The 21,543-nt window shown below is 35.2% G+C and overlaps 2 protein-coding genes across 2 annotated transcripts in view; one reads left to right on the plus strand and one right to left on the minus strand.

The window, feature by feature from the left end:
• The window catches only part of LOC140171944 (small conductance calcium-activated potassium channel protein 2-like), a 455,506-nt gene that overhangs the window by 367,177 nt on the left and 66,786 nt on the right, over nt 1–21,543 (minus strand).
• Nucleotides 20,340–21,543, plus strand: part of LOC140171101 (uncharacterized) — a 40,286-nt gene continuing 39,082 nt past the window's right edge. The window contains 1 exon segment of the mRNA XM_072194269.1: nt 20,340–20,396. Coding sequence (XP_072050370.1) covers nt 20,340–20,396 — 57 coding nt within the window.

Below are 21,543 nucleotides of genomic sequence, written 5' to 3' on the forward strand. Positions count from 1 at the left end.
CGGAACCGACGGATAACCAGCGGTCGAGTTTTGAAGCCGTCTCTAATATGTATTGCCCTGTGCACTATACGCTCAAATAAGCGCCAAATGACTTAGGCTAACTAAGTTCACCCTTACGCTCATCGGTTATTCAAACGTGAATATTAATGGGCAGAGGGCCTTTATTGCATTTCCGGATAAATAACTACTTGTAAAGCGTTCCTGGACTTTGAACTGACCAAATGACAACTGTATTTTTATATTTCAAAAGTACATTATTGCAGTTTTGGAGTGGGTACTATAGAATCCATTTTCTGAATGAAATTCAAATTGCATCAAAATTAAACCTTTGTTAAACTTGGTCTAGTGATTCAATAAAATATGGTAGGGTAAGGATTGAAAATAAGACTCGTGTTTGTCGATCAATGCCTATCTCCTGCCTGTCTGCTGACACAAGTCAACAAAAGACACACTTCCAGTGCAATATAGCGCCCATCTGTCTGTGTACCACTCTTGTTACCAAACCCCATGCAAACTCAAAATGCATAATCGTAATACGACGCTTGTCTAAAAACAAACACATCGTCAAATGTGTTCATTCCATGGCAGAATAATAGTAGGTAGGTAGCAGAATGCACTGTAAAATCACTATAACATTAAAGACATGGAGATACGTTAAGGCTTTTAATAATGCTTCTTGTAGTCCCGTGGGACAAAGAAAAAGATTAACTTCAAATCTTATCTTAACTTTACATCAGAATTAAAGGCAAACACTTATGGACGATTATCGTAATAAAACAAATAAATTTCAACAAGGACAAAGGCCGCCACCAGCTACCTCCGGTCTATGAACCTGTTCTGTCACATGACATCGCCAGCTCGTCATGTGACATCCCAGATCAATAACCCAATCACCATCAGTTTGAAAAAGACACAGAGTCGTCGTGTCGAAAGCTCACGTAAGTGAACAATTTTATATTTATATAATTTAAATAAATTTCTGTCATCTTATGTAATCGTTAACAAAAGTAACAAATATGATCAGACCATAATAACCATAATAACCCAATCACCATCAGTTTGAAAAAGACACAGAGTCGTCGTGTCGAAAGCTCACGTAAGTGAACAATTTTATATTTATATAATTTAAATAAATTTCTGTCATCTTATGTAATCGTCAACAAAAGTAACAAATATGATCAGACCATAAGGGGCACAATTGTAAATTCGTCCCGCTAACCGACTTCCAGAACGAGTTTAAAGGGGACCGCTGAGCGAGAAAAATTTGAGAAATTTTAATGCTAAAATGGGCAAACTTTAGCTTAATGAAGAAGCACATCGCAATTTTTTGTCCCCGTATTTCGCTCAAATTCGCTCAAACTTTATGCTATAATTATTTTTAAAAAAGGCAATAATTGGTTTGAAGCCAACACGCTGACGATAATATTAGCAAGGCTATAAACTAATAAAATGTGTTTGCCAAAAAATCAAAATTACTTGATATCAGATGGACATTGCTTGTATTCATAATGCAATTCGAAATGTCTGATGTGCACTCATGTCCCACTAAAAATACTGCAATCCGATCCCTTAAGAACACCCCTCAAAATTGAATCAAACCTAAACTGTCATTTAATGAGTCTTATGTGTTATATTTCCCTCCTACATTAATTTGCTGTTTTAATATCTGCCTGATTGCCTGATTAAGTTTATCTTATGTACAAAACAGTAACAGTTTTATTTTATGGATATAAAGTTGATGAAATTGTAGAAGCAACTAACCAAATAAAAATTCAACTAACCAAATAAAACGTTAATGTCTGTGGGCGAAGGTCATAGCGAAAAGAAGTTGAACCAGCCTCCTTTAAAGGTCCGTTAATTAGTTATAAGTTCAAGCTGGTTTACTTCCACTCTAAAACAAAAGCCCGCCAAATTGAGAACATGTAGACATTAACCTTTACAAAATGTCAAAAGTGGCTGAACGACATTTACGAATCGGCGCCCCATACAATTAATGTGTATTATAACCTGGTAGTCAATCAAGTGTCCAATATGTGATTTTAAAGGTCCACCTGCACGACTGCCTTGTCAGCCTTTTCTATGTTAAGTTATTCCATTAAAGATATCCTTAGAGAATGTAGAGACACTATCGAGGTAAAGTTTAAGAAAGTCATATCTGCGATAGCTGCCAGGTGTAATCTTTTCAGATGTGCACAATATATAATGCAGAAATTGTTTATAGGGCAGCTGTTATAGATAAGGCATTCTTGCATAAACCTCTTGATATATAAATTACACAGTATTCCGACACGTTCCTCTCTTTTGAATGGTGTCTGAAATTAGTCATCGTTCCACAAGTTTCTACTAGTCGAGGATAGAGATCACCCAAAACAACAACAACCGTGCAGTTGCGTACTAATGACATTTTATTCACACAGTATTAGAGGAGTAGTATGTAGATTAAGAATCTGCCAAGAAAGCGCTCTTAAGCAAATTGAGTTATTGATGTCAAAGGCCACAAGGGGTATTAAATTTGAAAATGCGTTGATCAAGTTATAAATATCACAGGTTGCTCGTCTTGTCCCAAAGAATTAAAATTGTCAATGGCCATGTATCTTCAGGATGCCTAATTATTGAGGTATATGTCAAAGGGTACATAACAATGTCATTGGGACATATTTTCAAAATGTTCCAAATTCAATTTAAAAAAATAGTATCAAGTTATTCGTCTTTACAAATGTTTATGATGAATACAAAAACTTGTATAATTTGCTGCATGAGGAGTCATCTTATTCCAGTATCATTAGTGGGTTTAGGTTCAACAACCCTATAGTATACGCCTTTAAGAAATTGAACAAATTAACTCCCCTGAGCACTACCAGCCAATCTAACATTGCCTCTGATTGGTCAATTACATGATATCTTCATTTTAATCGCCAATCAGAATGGACGTTTGCAATAAATTTACCCCACTTTTTTTGCGTGGTGAAATTATTCTAACAATGTTGCCGATTGGTCCAATTGATAATGAAAACTCCTTTTTGACCAATACTATAGGCAGGTATAGTTCTCATGAGGTTAATAATTATATTCATATTCCAATAAATTACAAAACAATGAATTGACCAAAGCTAATCAAATTACACGGGTCCTTTCTGTTTAACAGTTAACCAAGGCATGTAAACACTCGTATGGGCCCCACACGAGGTTACATTTATTGCACGTGACGTCTTACCACGGACTGAGGATGGTAGTGTAGTGGTGTTCTCACTCGCTTCTGCCACATGTGAGTTTGGTTGCCGACCCATGCTCGTCCTAACAGGTTTTTCTTCGGGTGATCCGTTTTCCTCCTGTATCTAAAATCGGACCTCTTCCCATATCCCCGACTCTGGTTGGCATCCCTTGAATTTAGTGGCCTCGGAGCGCTATTGGGATTTGTCTGGCTTCGGCCGAATGTCAGTGGCGTAGCCAGCAGGGGGGAGGGAGGGGCGGTGCCCCCGCTCGTCATGGCAGTCGGTTCATGTAAGGCCGTCGGTAGACGGAAGGTTAACAATAAACTATTTTTTACCCAAGACGACAGAAAAAAGGGGCTAATTATTTTTAAAAAATGATGACAAATTGTTAAAAATTGTGAATAAAATTGAAGATTACATAAAAATTTAGTGTTTTTATGTTGCTACCGCTTAAAAACCTTTTTTTTTTGCTCTTCACTTCAAACCATGCAAAAAAATTGAGGTCAACAAATCACAACGTCCGTCGGCAAAAAAAAAATCCGTCGGTACATTAACAAGTTGTGCCCCCTCGATTCCAAAATCCTGGCTACGCCACTGCCGAATGGTATGAATAAAAAATAAATGAATTTATTTAAATTGGGTGAATATTGTTCCAAGTCACGCGTTACGGTCGAGAACAAAAGCAGTTATCTTAATTTCCATTTACTATTTGATATGAAATACTGCGATCCTTTTTAAAGATTATTTTATGGGAAAGTCACATAATTGTACATAAAAAGCCAGACATGGTTTTCCTTAGCAGCAATAATACACTTTCGCCTATAGGCTTCGTAAAAATGTGAAAAGGTCATCTCTTGCCATGTAAGAAAAAGACAGGTATGCAATATAACACTATTTACCTCCTTAGCATAAAATGTTACAGCATTTACCTGGATATGCCTTCTCTGTTTTTAAAGTGAGACAAAATCAATGTTGATCTCCAGGGGGTAAAGCGACATTCTGTGTAACAAATTCACAGGTTATCAATTAGCCAACAAACCTTGAAGTACACACTTCTCCATTCTATGCTCTTCTAAACTAATATAAGTGGTGCCTCATATGGCAAGTGACCAATATAGATAAACATGACTACAACAACAAAACACCAGTCCAAGCACCAAAACCTAGCTTCGAAAGCAGGTATAAAATGATTGTAATATAAATGTGACTCCTCGCCACAACTGAGCCCGGATGTCGCCAATCATCATTTTTGAGATATTCAACCAAAATATTCTGCTTGAAATTAGCTTTAAAATGATGTATATCATGTCTATAGTACTTGACATTTAAGTAGTGACAAATCAATAAAACAGTCAATAAATCCTTTCTTTCCTATTGTTTATTGTTAAGTTCGATGGAGCATATCTCAATAGTGGCACTGGCGACATCCGGGCTCAGTTGTGGCGAGGAGTCACAAATGTAAACAATAGACAATAAGCTTTAAAATGATACCAAAATTATATAAACAGCATCATTGCTTTTCAAGATATGGATAACTTTGTAAATGATACTTTGATATCTTTGCCTAACTGCTATTCTGAGAAATGGGCCAATTAATTATCCGCTTTACACAAAATTGAATAGAGATTATCCTAGTTCAACTGGTAATTATTGATTAAATAATCTTCTTTTCAATAATTACTTTCAAGGATTTTAAAGCTCTGAATTTTGAATTTTTATGGGAATGTCATCTTTAGAAGCCTATAACTCAAAAACATGTCTGGGTTTTGTTGGAGTGGGTCACAAATATTAAAGTTTGGACTAAATATAGCTTTTTTAAGCAACACGAAAAGATTCTAGATTAGAAGATCAATAACATCACCCCTTAATTCTCAGGAAGTGTTTCCAATTTCTTCTACATGTTGACATTTAAAGTAGCCACAGATTTGCCTCAACACGTTTGTTGGCTACGCATCCGTCAAATAATGAGTCAAACAGAATTAAAGTCACCTATATTCCAGGGTATGGCTCCTTAACATCAATTTACGGCAAATCCTTGGCTCCTTTTCCAAAGCGAATCTCGGGCAAATATAACGAACACAAATTGATACACAAATTGTTAAAAAATGAACCCTCGTTAGTTTTCAAGTGTATGTAAAACGCACAAACAAACTTTGAACGGGTGCATAGCTTACAAAGGCTGGTTTGGAAAAAAAGAGTTGAGATGAAATCGATATTTTAATATTCGCTGATGAAGTGTACAATGAATGATTTAATCCATGAATATAGGCTGTAAAGCCAATTCGAAACGACAGTTTTTGACATTTTTCATCTCAAGTCTGTTAAGAGTTTGCTATTATCTCTCTCAAGGGATTGCAATACAGAATATTCTAAGAGTGTCCCAATATTAAATTGGTACAGGGTGAGTCAAAAAAAGTGCAATAGAGCAAAGAATCGATATTTATGTAAGAACCAAGTTGAACTTTCCCATTATTGAAAGTTTCTATAAACGCCACACTCAAATATCACTTTCTGTGAAAAATTAAGTGAATCTCAACCACCGTTTAATTTTTTACGAGTCCTTTAGCTGAGATATCCAATTTCATTATTTGTCCACGAGATACCATGTCAGCACACAATTACACGATAAAGGTACCAGCCTCGAAACTGACTTAAACTTAAATAAGGTTGATTTTTGCGTTATTTTAATTTCTTTTTTCTGTTTAAACTTTCTAACATTACTTTAAGTCTTTCATATACCTCGCTCGACTCCAACTCCAGTTTTTTTTATCCCAATATGTCCAAATTACTGCATATTTTGTAATTCATCCCACTTCAATTTGCGCGCATTTCATTTCGACATTTGAAAAGCCCGCCTACAAATTTGTATGTTTTTGATAGAGAATAAACATCTTTAAAGTAAAGGTAAAATGAAAATAACAACAAGTAATGTTTCTTCTCCTTAAACAAGACCAAGGGCAATAACACTTTGGGTGCTCCATTTTATTTTAATGCCAATGAGGTTAAGAAAATGGCAGTGTTGCTAAATCTACCTTACACAGAGTCGGCTGACATTCAAATTTTAGATGTCTCTTGGACAAGCATTAAAATTGGGTATCGCTGTGAAATGTGTAATAAAAATAAAACGGTAAATGCTAATTCCCTGATTTTTTTCACACAAGGTCACTAATGGATGTAATCGGCACAACACTCTCAGAAAACAACTGGTACAACCGAAAGACAAACGCGACCCAAATAACACCACTGATGCAGTATATAAGATTCCCTGTATGAACTGCCAATTGTCTTACATAGGTGAAACTGTCAGAAAGTTTGGCACGCGACTTGAAGGAGCACAAAAGGGAGAGGGAGAAAGTGAGTAAAACTGTAACCACCAGAGCAGGTAGGACACAAGTCAGCCATTACTGATCATGTCGTCGACAAGAATCACGTCATAGGATGGGGGAAGCTGAGGTCATCGGCACAGAGCAAAATAGATACACTCGCTGGATAAAGGAGGCTATAGAAATAAGAAAGATGAGGGGTACCACTATGAACAGAGACGAAGGACAGTACCAACTCTCTCTCACATTTTTGATGAGTTCCTGACTCATGGATCAAGAAAATCCCTTGAAGGAAAACAGACTGATAACTCCAAGATCAACGCTGGAACTACTTCTAGCGTCGGTTGCCAATAGCAGTCACTACCCATCAAGTGTTGATAAAGACAACAGGTGTTGTTGAAACGTACACAAGTAAGTGAACATTCTGGATCAGATACAAAGAACTTTGTTAACCAGGTAATAAATCCATTGAAGCCAATACAGCTGTATGAATTATGGATTTATTAGCTTTTGCCATCTGTGTATTGTGTTCTTTGTCATAATGGATCATTTTATATGCCAAAGTTCTCAACCTTCTTTTAACATTATATCTTCAATTTTTCAGGTTATAGGGATTAAGTAAATCGAATTTGGCAACCATACTCAACATAATATGTACGCAAACAGACGTCTCTGCGGTATGACAACGGACACTCAGAAATGAATTATTTGACCTATTTTATCACAAAACATTTTTTTTGTATTGACTTTATATTGACTTTGACTTTTGTTATTCTCTATTCGTTATTTCCGGTAATGGTCAATGTCCAATACCTTTTAACCTTCGATATCTCCCAAACTTTCACTTGGTATCGGTTTTAACAATTTTCCATAAAATTATATCAAAGTGACATCATCCTTCTAATCTGGTTGTTGCTACTGGTGTAAGTGGAACGCGAAATTCTCAATTCTTGAGCTTCAATACGTAAATATTGTTAATGGGCAACATGTGGACTTTCATAACCACTTGTTTGATTCAGTAAAAGGAATACCTTATACAGAGTGCGTGGAGTGTCGAGAGTAAAAAACGCAAAAAGGTCACGACTTTGTATTAAGTGACAAGCAGGTGACTATATGCTTTGAATTCAGATCCATTCAGAGTAACATCAAATACATAGCAATGTTTATATGTTATAACTTATGTGTTTGGGCATATCACATGTAACTCTTGTGCAATCTACTTCAAAAGATACTTTATGATTCAATCTAAGAGAACTTTTGTTAGCAATTCTCTTTACAGAATATTGAATCGAGTGTTGAAAGTTACTTTTATTAACTATGAATTGACATCAGTGTGCACGTGGTTAATTCCTCAGGCGAATCACTTGAACATACTCCTAGGATTGACTAGTTTTATCAAGGCTAATCACTTGTTTTGCCTTGTACAAGCTATGCTCTGATTGTTCTTCCGCATCAAACCTACATGGCTTATTTTTAACCTGGGGACTATTTTAAAACCAACTCAAAACCTTTTAAGGATGATTACACGCCAAAGATGATTGTAAAATACCCGTGTACAATTATTGATACGGACAGGTTCCGTTGTACAGGCAAACACAATGTTTACGTGTGATATGGGTTATCCTGGAGGTTCTATGTCCGATCTTAAAGTTCACATAAGTTACGTCAATAAGCTGCACTTCATATATCGCATTTTAGATTAACTAGACAAGGGAAAGACAACACATTCTGAGCACAAGCGCATTCTGCAGAATGAAGGAGCATGTGTATCCAGGATTGTTGGCTAATTGATGTCGGCCTGTGAATGTTACACAGAATTATGTTTGAGTAAAAACTATCATTATGATATCATATTTAACTGGCGTTTTTGTCGCAGTACCGCTAGGTGATGGAAATTTATTTTGTCTCATTTCAAAAATAAAACCGGAGAAGGCGCGTCCAAGTAAACGGTTTAACATTTTTTGCTAAGGAGATAATAATGTTTTATTATACTAGCCGTATACTGTCGTTTTTCTCAAATGACAGTAGCTGACCTTTTCACAATTTTACAAAGTCTACAGGCGACACAAATTGATATGCAAATTGTTTAAAAATCGCACAAACATTCTTAGCACTGATGGCAGACCTATTAAAGGCTAGGATTGGGAAAGAGTTTAGACTGATTCAAAGTCACAATACATGATTGGATCCAGGAATGTAAGTTATTAAACCAACACGAAACTCTTTTACAAAACGACAGTTTTCAATATTTTGTTTATCTCAAGTTTTATTATTACCTCCCTCAAGGGATTGTGTTCCATTTCATGTTTATCATTCTTAAATCGCTACTATAAGATTGAATCGAAGTCAGCTATCTTCTTAAAAACATACTAGAAAATAAAGACGCATTTTATATCAAGGAGGAATTAGTCATAGATGGAGAATTTCCCCCTCACTAACAGAAAGCACTTTGTATATAGTATTATTCATGAAGCAAGTTATAGACAACGTGTAGTTTTGCTTGAAAGAGGAAATTCATATGCATTTGTTGGAGCTGTTGCTGGCGATAGCGAGCATAAATGACATTTAAAACTACGAAATCAAAAAAGAAAGAGCGTAAATAACTCCATATACTCAATATTCCTAAAATCATAAACATCTTGCAAAGTACTTTTAAGGAGCATACGTACCTTTTTATTGTCTCTCATTTCGATTTCGTTATATAATATTGCAATAGATCTTAATTTTCTGCTGTAATGAAACACTGAGCTCAAGGCAATAAATATGTTGCTGTTACTGCTTTACTGATTTTGTCAATTTTGTTTGCTTGGATTTAAAACAACTATTCTGTCTCATTTTCATCACCTGTTGGAAATAAAATTATATAAGACAATTTTACGATTGGTATTGTCTTTTATTCAGGCAGCTTTGGCAGTTCATAGTTCAATAACCACATTCGTAGTTCATAGACCATCATCTAATTTATACCGCCATTGGAAAGTTCACATTTTCTCACATGTATAATTATTAGGTCTGAAAGATGTTTTGTTTGAAATCTGTAAACCGGTGGTGTTTAAAGTAGGTTACCAATTGATCACACAGTATTGTAAGGGTTTTACTATTATCTCCCTCAAGGGCTTGCAATATAGAATATTATAAGAGAGTTCCATTTCATGTTTATCAATATTAAATCGCTACTATAATATTGAATCGAAGTCAGCTATCTTCTTAAGGGATGGGGCATGAACGTTTGGATTGTATTTATTATGGGACATTAAAGCACTTCAGACATATCGAATTGCATTCTGAATACGAAGAATGTCCTTCTGATATCAAATAATTTAATAGATTTTTTTTAAATTCGCAATATAATACACATTTTATGGCAAATGATTAAAAATTGATATTTAACAGTACTCGAAGTTAACTTTCTAAATCTGATGATTTATACTTAAAGTGTATGTAGGTGGGATGAAAAGCCGACGATCAGTTGAAAATTTTGACCTTTTGAATTGAAGATATGGATTTTTTCCCCAAAACACCAAAAAAATTAGGTCTTTTCATATCTTAAAAATATCAAAGGTCAAAATTTTCAATTGATCGTCGGCTTTTCCTCCCAGCTACATAAACTTTAAGAATATATCATTACATTTATAAAATTTACTTCGAGGACTGTTATATATCAAAAATGTGAAAAATATTAAATTTTAATAATTTGTCATAAAATTTGTATTATATCGTGAATTTCAAAAAATTAAAATTATTTGATATCAGGAAGACATTCTTCGTATTGAGAATGCAATTCGATATGTCTGATGTGATCTCATGTCTCACAAAAAATACTGTCGAAACGCTAAAAACGCTCATTCCAGATCCCTTTAGAACAGAGAGAACAAAGACGCGTTTTATATCAAAGGGGAATATGTCATAGATGTAGAATTTCCCCTCACTTACAGAAAGCACCATATAGCATTATTCGTGAAGCAAGTTATAGAAAATGTGTCGATTTGCTGGAAGCAAGAAATTCAAATGCATTTGTTGGTGCTGTTGGCGGCGATGTGATAAATACTAGCGAGCATAAATGACATTTAAAACTACGAAATCGAAATAACTCCACATACTCAATATTCCTAAAATCAAAAACATCTTGCAAAGTACTTTTAAGGAGCTTTTCATACCTTTTTATTGTCTCTCAATTCGCTTTTGTTGTATAATACGGTATAGCAATAGCTCTTAATTTTCTACTACCATCAAACACTGAGCTCAAGGCAATAAATATTTTGATGTTACTGCTTTACTGCTTTCGTCAATTTTGTTTGCTTGGCTTTATTTAACACAACTATTCTGTCTCATTTTCAACACCTGTTGCCAAATGAAATTATGTAAGAAAGTTCGTTTTACGATGGATAGTGTCCTTTCTTCAGGCAGTGTTGCCAGTTCATAGTTCACTAACCGCATTCGATAATGTATGGGTTTAAAATATCGACATGAAACTCCACGTGCAAGTAAATCGAATTTGGCAACCATACTCAACATAATTATGTACGCTTTGTTTGACCTATTTCATCACAAAGCATAAGTTAGACCTTTGTTATTCTCTGTTCATTATTCCGTTCAATGGTCAATGTCCAATGCCCTTTCACCTCCTCCCAAACTTTAATTTAGTTTCTGTTATAATTGTTGTTCATAAAATTCTTTCAAAATGACATCATTATTTCAATCTGGTTGTTGCTACTGCTGTAAGTGAAACGCGCGCGCAACATTTCTAGAATATTGGCGAAATTGTGAATTCTTGTGCTTTGAATCGTGAATTGTTAATGGGCAACATGTGGACTTGCATAACCACTTGTTTGATTCAGTAAAAGGAATACCTTATACATAGTGCGTGGAGTGTCGAGAGTAAAAAACGCAAAAAGGTCACGACTTTGTATTAAGTGACAAGCAGGTGACTATATGCTTTGAATTCAGATCCATTGAGAGTAACATCAAATACATAGCAATGTTTATATGATATAACTTATGTGTTTGGGCATATCACATGTAACGCTTGTGCAATCTACTTCAAAAGATACTTTATGGTTCAATCTAAGAGAACTTTTGTTAGCAATTCTCTTTACAGAATGTTGAATGTTACTTTTATTAACTACGCAATGCTGTGTGCACGTGGTTAATTCCTCAGGCGAGTCACTTGAACATACTCCTAGGATTGACTAGTTTTACCAAGGCTAATCAGTTGTTTTGCCTTGTACAAACTATGCTCTGATTGTTCTTCCGCATCAAACCTACATGGCTTATTTTTAACCTGAAGACTATTTCAAACCCAACTCAAACCGTTTTAAGAATGATTACACGCCAAAGATGATTGTAAAATACCCGTGTACAATTATTGATACAGACAAGTTCCGTTGTACAGGCAAACACAATGTTTACGAGTGATATGGGTTATCCTGGAGGTTCTATGTCCGATCTTAAAGTTCACGTAAGGTACGTCAATAAGCTACGCCTCATTTCTCGCATATTTGCATTAACTAGACAAGAGAAGGACAACACATATTATTATTAGTTTTCGAAGAGCATTCTGCAGAATGAAGGAGCATGTGTATCCAGGATTGTTGATTAATTGATGGCCTGTGAATGTTACACAAAATTTTGTTTGACTAAAATATCATTATGATATTTTATTTAACTGACGTTTTTGTCGCAGTACCGCTAGGTGGTGGAAATTGAATTGAATTTTAGGAATACAACTGGAGAAGGTGTATCCAAGTAAACGGTTTAACATTAATTTGCTAAGGATATAATAATATTATATTATACTAGCCGTATACTGTCGTTTTCCTCAAATGACAGTAGCTGACCTTCTCACAATTTTACAAAGTCTACAGGTGACACAAATTGATATGCAAATTGTTTTAAAAACGCACAAACATCTTATCACCTTATTAAATGGTGTGTGGTATCACTGAGGTCAGACCTATCAAAGGCTAGGATTGGGAAAGCGTTTAGATTGACTCAACATTTTAGTAGTTGCTAAAGTGTACAATGCATGATTTAATCCATGAATGTAAGTTATTAACCCAACACGAAACTCTGTTACAAAACGAAAGTTTTCGATATATTGTTTATCGTGAGTTTGTTAAAGTTTTACTATTACATGTATCTCAAGGGATTGCAATATTGAATATTATAAGAATGTTCCACTTCGTGTTTATAAATAAATTTTTATAAATTTTGGATTTTATCAATATTAACGGGTTAGGCCATTTTAAATCGACTTTCGAAAAGTTTTTTGATACATTCATTGATTTCTCAAAAAGTAAAAATCGCAGTTTAACAAATAACGGTTCAAATGAAAGCCATTATTGGGGGCTAATTGTTGTATCACTATGAAAGGCCTGACACCAATATAAACACTTATTTCGGTGACCCAAGTTCATGGTCATTTCTGCTCACGCACTTTTTACAGATGGCCTAGAATTTCATATTTCGGTTTCAGCGATTGCCCGAAAAAGGTGGTATGTTTTTGAAAAGCGTTTCCGCTTGGAATGTAGATAGTTGTTGTTGCTATTACTGTTCGCGATTTTAATTTATGCACTTTTTAGCCGACAATTTTCAATGCATTTTACATAATAGAAATGTCGCTGGCATAAATACCGATATTTTTAACAGTATCGTTTTTTTAAATCAAAATACCATCCAAAAGAGTTCCCAATACTTTTATGAAACCGTAGATACCAAATCGGACTGCAGGTGATGAACAGATTTTGAACTAGAATTAAAAGAACCAGCGTAGGCTAGCTCGAGATACTCTAGCTAAAATACAGGTTTACATTTACTATCTTACATTATCTTGCTGTATTTCAGCTAGAGCTCCAAACGACAAGCTTCCGGGTTTTTGGAGAACAATACTGTTACGTAAGATGAAGAAGAAACCCGCCTCGGAGCCCGCCCTACTCATTATTTATTGTACTTATTGCAATTTGCCTCCACACATTACGTAATCAACACAAAGCTTTTGTGAGGATTAGTGAGTGGATAAGAAATTGACAGTGGAGGATACGAAGGACACGCCGATTGTTAGTTGTCAATCATGAATTGCCGCAACGTATTAATATTTTACTGCATGGCATTCCGCAAACACCAAGACAAATTATGCCGTATTTTTCCAAAGATCATCTCATATGAAGTAAGCTGAATGCGATCTGTACTTTTGTAACATTCCGATCGCTTTTGATCACCTATTATCGGCGAATTTGCTTGAAAACACGTGAGTTCATGTTGTGTAAACATAATTAGCATAGACACAAATGAAATTACGATGCAATACAATGCAATTTGAATGCGCAGCAGATCTATAGAAATAACCTTGCCCGGTTTTATGCAGAATTAGACCCTGTCTGGCGTAGGCCTTCTCAAAATGTACTTTTTTAAAATATCGAGTTGTTTAATTTTGGACTGCTTTTTCCTTGTTTTTTATAACAAGAAAATGCTTTACATACCCCAAACTTCTCACATAGTCTTGGCTAAGTGTCCGTTACTGGTTGATATTATTAGAATTAAACGATTTTCATGATTAACTTACTTTTACCGCAATGTTTTCCCTCGCAATGTTCAAATATATCCCCAAAATGGCGTTGCTTTCTGACTCACATTAATGACAAGGTTATCCCAAGATGTGTGAGAGTTTCTGACACTATATTCACGGGTATTCTATAGCTATTCAAACATATACAAATTTGGCTGGTTTGCGATAAGCTATACCATTTTCACCCTGATGTGGTAGACTGGATCCTTCAGTTTTTCAACAACTACGCACGGTCATCGGGTTGTGCTGTTGGTGAATAAGGCAAAGTGACGGATTGTGGGTAAATAAAAGACGCCGTCATTAGAGGCCAGAAGGATTCAGGCTACTGATATGGCAGTGACATCAGCACTGTATGAATTTCATTACACTCCCTAGCGTTCGATCAAAGCGCTGGTGTACACTCGCACGCGCTTAAAGACACCGCATAGATGCGCGAGCGAAACAGCTGCTTCAACGCGTTGACGTCACTGCCACATCGGGGTGAAAACTGGTATAGGTCAGGCTTCCTCAAATAGGTTTGTTGAAGCGCCACATGAAATAAAAGACTGAAAAGCGCCACTCAATGGCTGCGAAGCAGCTTTCGCGGTGCTTTAGCACGGCCGGGGAGTCAGAGGGGTGCCCCCCTGTGAAGTTAACGTGTTTTTTTTTAAGTTGAGGTGCAAATTACGCCATTTGGTGCAATATTTTGCACTATTTTAGCCTGTCTTTACACGGAGAACATGGGAATTTATTTATTTATTTATTTATTTATTTATTTATTTATTTTAAATCTAAACGGCGCCTCGCGCCACTCTGGAAGCCACGCTATTTGCGGACCCCTGGTATAGGTAATAGATGACTATGAAAACTTTCCGCATACCGAATATGGGTTTAGCCCATATTTAATTGCCTTTAGGCCCTATGATTTATTTTTAGAAAAGAAAGCCTAAGACTGGAGCCTAATCAATTGAGAAGGGAATGGATTTTGTCACAGTAATATCAAAATTAATATCGTCCATAACAAGAAGGAATGCATCACGATTTTTGATATCCAGCTATAGTATTTTAATTGATTTACACTGAACATGAAGCTATAATATCTCTACTATATAGCTTCATGCATGGACATTTGCAGACCGACCTTCTCCATGTAGCGAGTACCACATAAGATTGTGTTTACAAGAAATATATAATAAGCGCCACTTCCACGAAATGTCCTATATGCCAGCAACTTTGATGATAATATATTATCTACAACATCACACCTGTTTTTCAAGAACTCTCTTTTATCTATTCACCTCAAAGAAAGGATTAGAATTATTATAATAGAATCCCTGACCTGATGCGACGCATTTTTAATGAGTTGCTGAGGGACTAGAAATCTTTTATGGTCGAATGAACAACGTATGACCACTACACAGGTCAATGGCCTTATTGTGTTCTGGCGGGTTATTTAAAAGCACGGTCCCTGACAAGGAACAATAGGAACAAATTGCCTGGCAATGGGGTCACATATAATCCCAGTCTATAGTGTGATCAGAACATTATAGGCAGGTAATCATTATAGTATAATCAGTACGAAAAGTCCAATGCGATTTTTAATGTATTTTTAAAAATTCAAAGAACCACTTTTTAGCGGGAATTTTTGCAAGTTACACAGCTGAAGTTGTAAAATGGTTGAAATACTACAATATTACGGCGTAAACAAGAATATGTTTGTTTGGTCTTTATTCCTATAGCCACATCCCTTAAATCGCTACTATAAGATTGAATCGAAGTCAGCTATCTTCATATGAACAGAGCGAGAAAAGACGCGTTTTATAGCAAAAGAGAATATGTCATAGATGTAGAATTTTCCCCTCACTTACAGAAAGCGCTATATAGTATTAATCATGAAGCAAGTTATAGCGAGTATAAATGACATTTAAAATTATGAAATCAAAAAAGAATCAGCCTAAATAACTCCAGATCCTCAATATTCATAAAATCAAAAACATCTTGCAAAGTACTTTTAAGGAGCTTATAAGTACCTTTTTATTGTCTGTCATTTCGATTTTGTTGTATATTATTGCAATAATTCTTCATTTTCTACTGCCATCATACACTGAGCTCAAGGCAATACATATTTTGATGTTCCTGCTTTACTGCCTTTGTTAATTTTGTTTGCTTGGATTTTCAACACCTGTTGGCAAATGAGATTATATAAGAATTTCTTTTTTACGATGTAGAGTGACTTTTATTCAGACAGTGTTGCCAGTTCATAGTTCAATAACCGCATTCGTAGTTCATAGACCATCTGCTATTAAGTTCGCATTTTTCTCACCTGTTTCATTAGGTCTGAAAGATGTTTTGTTTGGAATGTGTAAACCAGGTGTATTTAAAGTAGGTTACCCATTGTTCACACAGTTTTGAAATGTCGGCATTAAACTGCATATAGGTACACTTCAAGAATGAATTACTTAACCTAAATTATCATAATGAAGCATGAGTAGGCAAACAATTTTGTACAACACATCTCTGATCGTGGCTTTAACTTATGGTATTCTCTGTTCCCAATTTCGGACAATATCGGACACTATATCACTGTTATAATCATTTCGTCCGTTCCGTAAAATAATTACAAAATTACATAATTCTTCTAATATGGTTGCTGAATTCTGAATACTTGTGCTTTGATACGTAAAATGGGTAATGAACAACATGTGACCTTGCATAACCACTTGTTTGATTCAGTAAAAGGAATACATTATAGAAAGTGCATGGAGTGTCGAGAGTAAAAACGCAAAAAAAAGGTTACGACTTTGTATTAAGTGATAAGCAGGTGACTATATGCTTTGAATTTAGATCCATTCATAGTAACATCAAATACATCACAATGTTTATATGATATAACTCATGTCTTTGGAGATATCATATTGTGCAGTCTATTTCAACAGATACATTATGATTCAATCTAAGAGAATGTTTGTTACACGCTTCTCTTTACAGAATGTTACTTTTATTAACTACGCAATCCTGTGTGCACGTGGTTAATTCCTCCGGCGAATTACTTGAACATACTCCCAGGATTGACTAGTTTTATCAAGGCTAATTTAGTTGTTGTGCCTTGTACAAGCTATGCTCTGATTGTTCTTCCGCATCAAACCTACATCTTACTTACTTTCTAACCTGGAGACTATTTTAAAACCAACTCAAAACCTTTTAAGGATGATTACACGCCAAATACGATTGTAAAATACCCGTGTACAATTATTGATACAGACATGTTCCGCTGTACAGGCAAACACAATTTCTACGCGTGATACATGTGATATGGGTTATCCTGGAGGTTCTATGTCCAATCTTAAAGTTCAAGTTACGTCAATAAGCTGCGCCTCATTTCTCGCATTTTACATTAACTAGACAAAAAAGACAACACATATTATTATTAATATAAAACGGTGGTGCCTCATGGGACCAGTGACCAATATAAATAAGCGTGGCTACATGCACCTAAACGTAGGAACAATAAATGAAATCTGGTCGACAGTAAAAGTTTTGAGCAAAATATTAAATTCTAGACTAAATATGATTTTAAATAAGCAAAACAACAAGATTATAGGTTAGAAGAGCAATAACATCGTTTTAATTCTGAGGAAGTTTCTTTAATTTCTTCTTTATGTTGACATTTAAAATAGCCACGTGTTTTGCCTCAACACATTTATTGGCTACGTATCCGTCAAATGATGAGTCAAACAGAATTAAAGTCACCCATATTCCAGGGTATGGCTCCTTAACATCAATTTACGGCAAATCCCTGGCTCATTTTCAAAAGCGAATCTCGGGCAAATATAACGAATACATATTGATTATTTTTCAGGTGTATGTAAAAACCGCACACACATACTTGTACTTTGAACATACCTATCAAAAGCTAGGATTGGGAAAAGAATTTAGATTGACTCAACATTTTAGTAGTCGCTGAAGTTTACAATGAATGATTTAATCCATGAAAGTAAGTTATTAGGCCAACACGAAACTCTTGTACAAAACGACACTTTTTGATATTTTGTTGATCTGAAGTATGTTAAAATTTTACTATTAACTTCCTCAAGGGATTGCAATATAGAATATTGTTAAGAATGTTCCACTTCGTTTTTATCAATATTAAATAGCTACTATAAAATTGAATCGAAGTCAGCTATCTTCTTAAGAACAGAGAGAGAAAAAAGACGCGATTTATATCAAAAGGGAATATGTCATAGATGTAGAATTTTCCCCTCACTTACAGAAAGCGCTATATAGTATTATTCATGAAGCAAGTTATAGAAAATGTGTCCATTTGCTTGAAGCAGGAAATTCATATGCATTTGTTAGAGCTGTTGCCGGGGATGTGGTATAAATGACATTTAAAACTACGAAATCGAAAAAGAATCAGCCTAAATAACTCCACATACTCAATATTCCTAAAATCAAAAACATCTTGCTAAGTACTTTTAAGGAGCTTACATACCTTTTTATTGTCTCTCAATTCGCTTTTGTTGTATATTAAGGTCTAGCAATAGCTCTTTTAAAATTTTCTACTGTCGTAAAACCCTAAGCTCAAAGCAATAAATATTTTGATGTTCCTGCTTTACTGCTTTTGACAATTTTGTTTGCTTGGCTTTCATTTTCAACACCTGTTGGCAAATGATCTTATATAAGAAAATTAGTTTTACGATGGTTAGTGACATAAACATCTCAAAAAAAGTAACTAACCCCCCTTAAATAATGGCCATTATACAAAAAGGGGCTATTGTATTACAATGCGTTGGAAGCAGAATTTATTTCTGCGCATTTTGACACCTCATTTGATACGATAGCCTAGAAAACAATAAAACACCGGTCAATTTAATGAAGTGAGGTCCAGATTTGAAAGTTGCACTTACATGCAAATTTTTACAATAAAAAAACACTCAGATATCATTGCAAAGATTTCCTTCCATTACACTGAATACAAAATCAATACAATTTACTGCAACTTTAAAATTTTGGGCTACATTGATTTAAATGTACGCTGTGACGTCAATATTTAGTCAATTGCGGCAAACGAGGTGTCAAAATGTGCAGAAATAAATTCTGCTTCCAACGCATTTTACAGATTTGTGATACAATTACCCGTTTTTGAATAATGGTCATTATTTAAGGGGGGTTAGTTACTTTTTTTGAGATGTTTAGTTCAATAACCGCATTCATCTTCTATTATGCCGTCATTGGGAAGTTCGCATTTTTCCCACATGTATCACTAGATCTGAAAGATGTTTTGTTTGGAATGTGTAAACCAGGTGTGTTTAAAGTAGGTTACCCATTGTTCACACAGTTTTGAAATATCGGCATTAAACTGCATATAGGAACACTACATATCATAATGATGTATGAGTTAGACAAACAATTTGTACAACAAATATCTGATCGTGTCTTTAACTTATGGTATTCTCTGTTCCCTATTTCGGACAATGGTCCAATGCCCAGAAAACATTTCTCAAACGTCAAATATCATTGCTATAATCGTTTCGTCCGTTCCATACAATAATTACAAAATATCAAAATTACATAATTGTTCTAATATGGTTGCTGAATTCTGAATACCTGTGCTTTGATAAGTTGAATGAGTAATGAACAATTACATGTGACCTTGCATAACCACTTGTTTGATTCAGTAAAAGGAATACATTATAGATACTGCATGGAGTGTCGAGAGTAAAAAAACGCCAAAAGGTCACGACTTTGTATTTATAAGTGACAAGCAGGTGACTATATGCTTCGAATTCAGAGTAATTCAGAGTAACATCAAATACATCACAATGTTTCTAGATTTAGAAATCAGTCTTTTTCAATTCAAAACATCACATGCAACTTTAGTGCTTTAGACACTTTACGTTTCAATCAATGTCTGAAAGACCATTTCATAGATGTTTTTTCCTTACATAATATTGATGTTTATGTTTATTTTTAAAACTCATAAAATGACATCGGTATGCACGTGGTTAATTCCTCAGGCGAGTCATTTGAACATACTTCTAGGATTGACTAGTTTTGCCAAGGCTAATCAGTTGTTTTGCATCTTGTATAAGCTATCCTCTGATTGTTCTTCCGCATCGAACCAACATCTTGCTTATTTTTTAACCTGGAGACTATTTCAAAACCAATTCAAAACCTTTTAAGAATGATTAAACGCCAAATACGATTGTAAAATACCCACAATTATTGATACAGACAGGTTCCGTTGCACAGGCAAACACAATGTTTACATGTGATATGGGTTATCCTGGAGGTTCTATGTCCAATCTTAAAGTTCACGTAAGTTACGTCAATAGGCTGCGCCTCATTTCTCGCATATTTGCATTGACCAGATAAGAAAGACCACATATATTTGCAGCTTATAATTAGCAATGTTTAAATTGTGGCTTAATACGTACGGTTAGGAAGCAAACGAAAATAACCATAGTGCGAAATACATTGCAACGTATTTACAAAGTATTTACAAAAGTAGAAACGGGAAAGATGTGACACAACACACATTCATGCCAATGGGAAAGTTAAAAACCCGTTTGGAAAAGACAAGACTGTTCTTTTTCAAGGTATATAAATAGAGACAGCTCTCAGTATATAACTTGTGGAGACCACCTCTAATAATGAAAATGTGTTTTGGGAAAACATTGGATGTTGTGTCACATTGGATGTTGTGTCACAGTGGATGTTGTGTCACATTGGATGTTGTGTCACAGTGGATGTTGTGTCACATTGGATGTTGTGTCACAGTGGATGTTGTGTCACATTGGATGTTGTGTCACAGTGGATGTTGTGTCACATTGGATGTTGTGTCACAGTAGATGTTGTGTCACATTGGATGTTGTGTCACATCTTCCCTGTTCTTATTCCTAGTGTGACACAGTTGTATCCTTTTGGATCCATCCTTTGGTCAGTTGGAGCAGATTTCACTTGTTTTTATATACGTATTCACAGTAATAATTTTGTATGAAGTCGCTCTTATTTCGGTCATGTTCGCCATTCATGCTACTCTTGTCGTGTTTATAATTATATTTCTCTCTCGTTATAGCTGGCTTCCTCTCAGTTTCTCTAACCATTTCGCACCCTTGTCTCTCTCTCCTACATACTTTATCTCCTTCCCGTGACCCTTGACCTTTCTATCTTACTTTGTCGATCTCTTTTCCCCCGGTTAATATGTATGATTCTTTTTCATAAATTTTCATATATATGTAGAACTATTTTTTCTAAATATGAAAGGAATGGGGAGAATTTAAATTTGACATGCATCTTGTTAAGAATACGTTTGTGATGGTTGTCATTCTTCCAGGTATAATTCATTACATTTCACTACCTGAAGAGAATTGATCAAAAATTGAATTCCCTCCTGAGGTTAGTATCTGTCAATGAATTGACCACATCACCAGGCTGTCATTATAGCTTGAGGCAGTCTATGACA

This window comes from Amphiura filiformis, chromosome 15, assembly GCF_039555335.1.
Source record: "Amphiura filiformis chromosome 15, Afil_fr2py, whole genome shotgun sequence".
Taxonomy (NCBI): Eukaryota; Metazoa; Echinodermata; class Ophiuroidea; order Amphilepidida; family Amphiuridae; genus Amphiura; species Amphiura filiformis.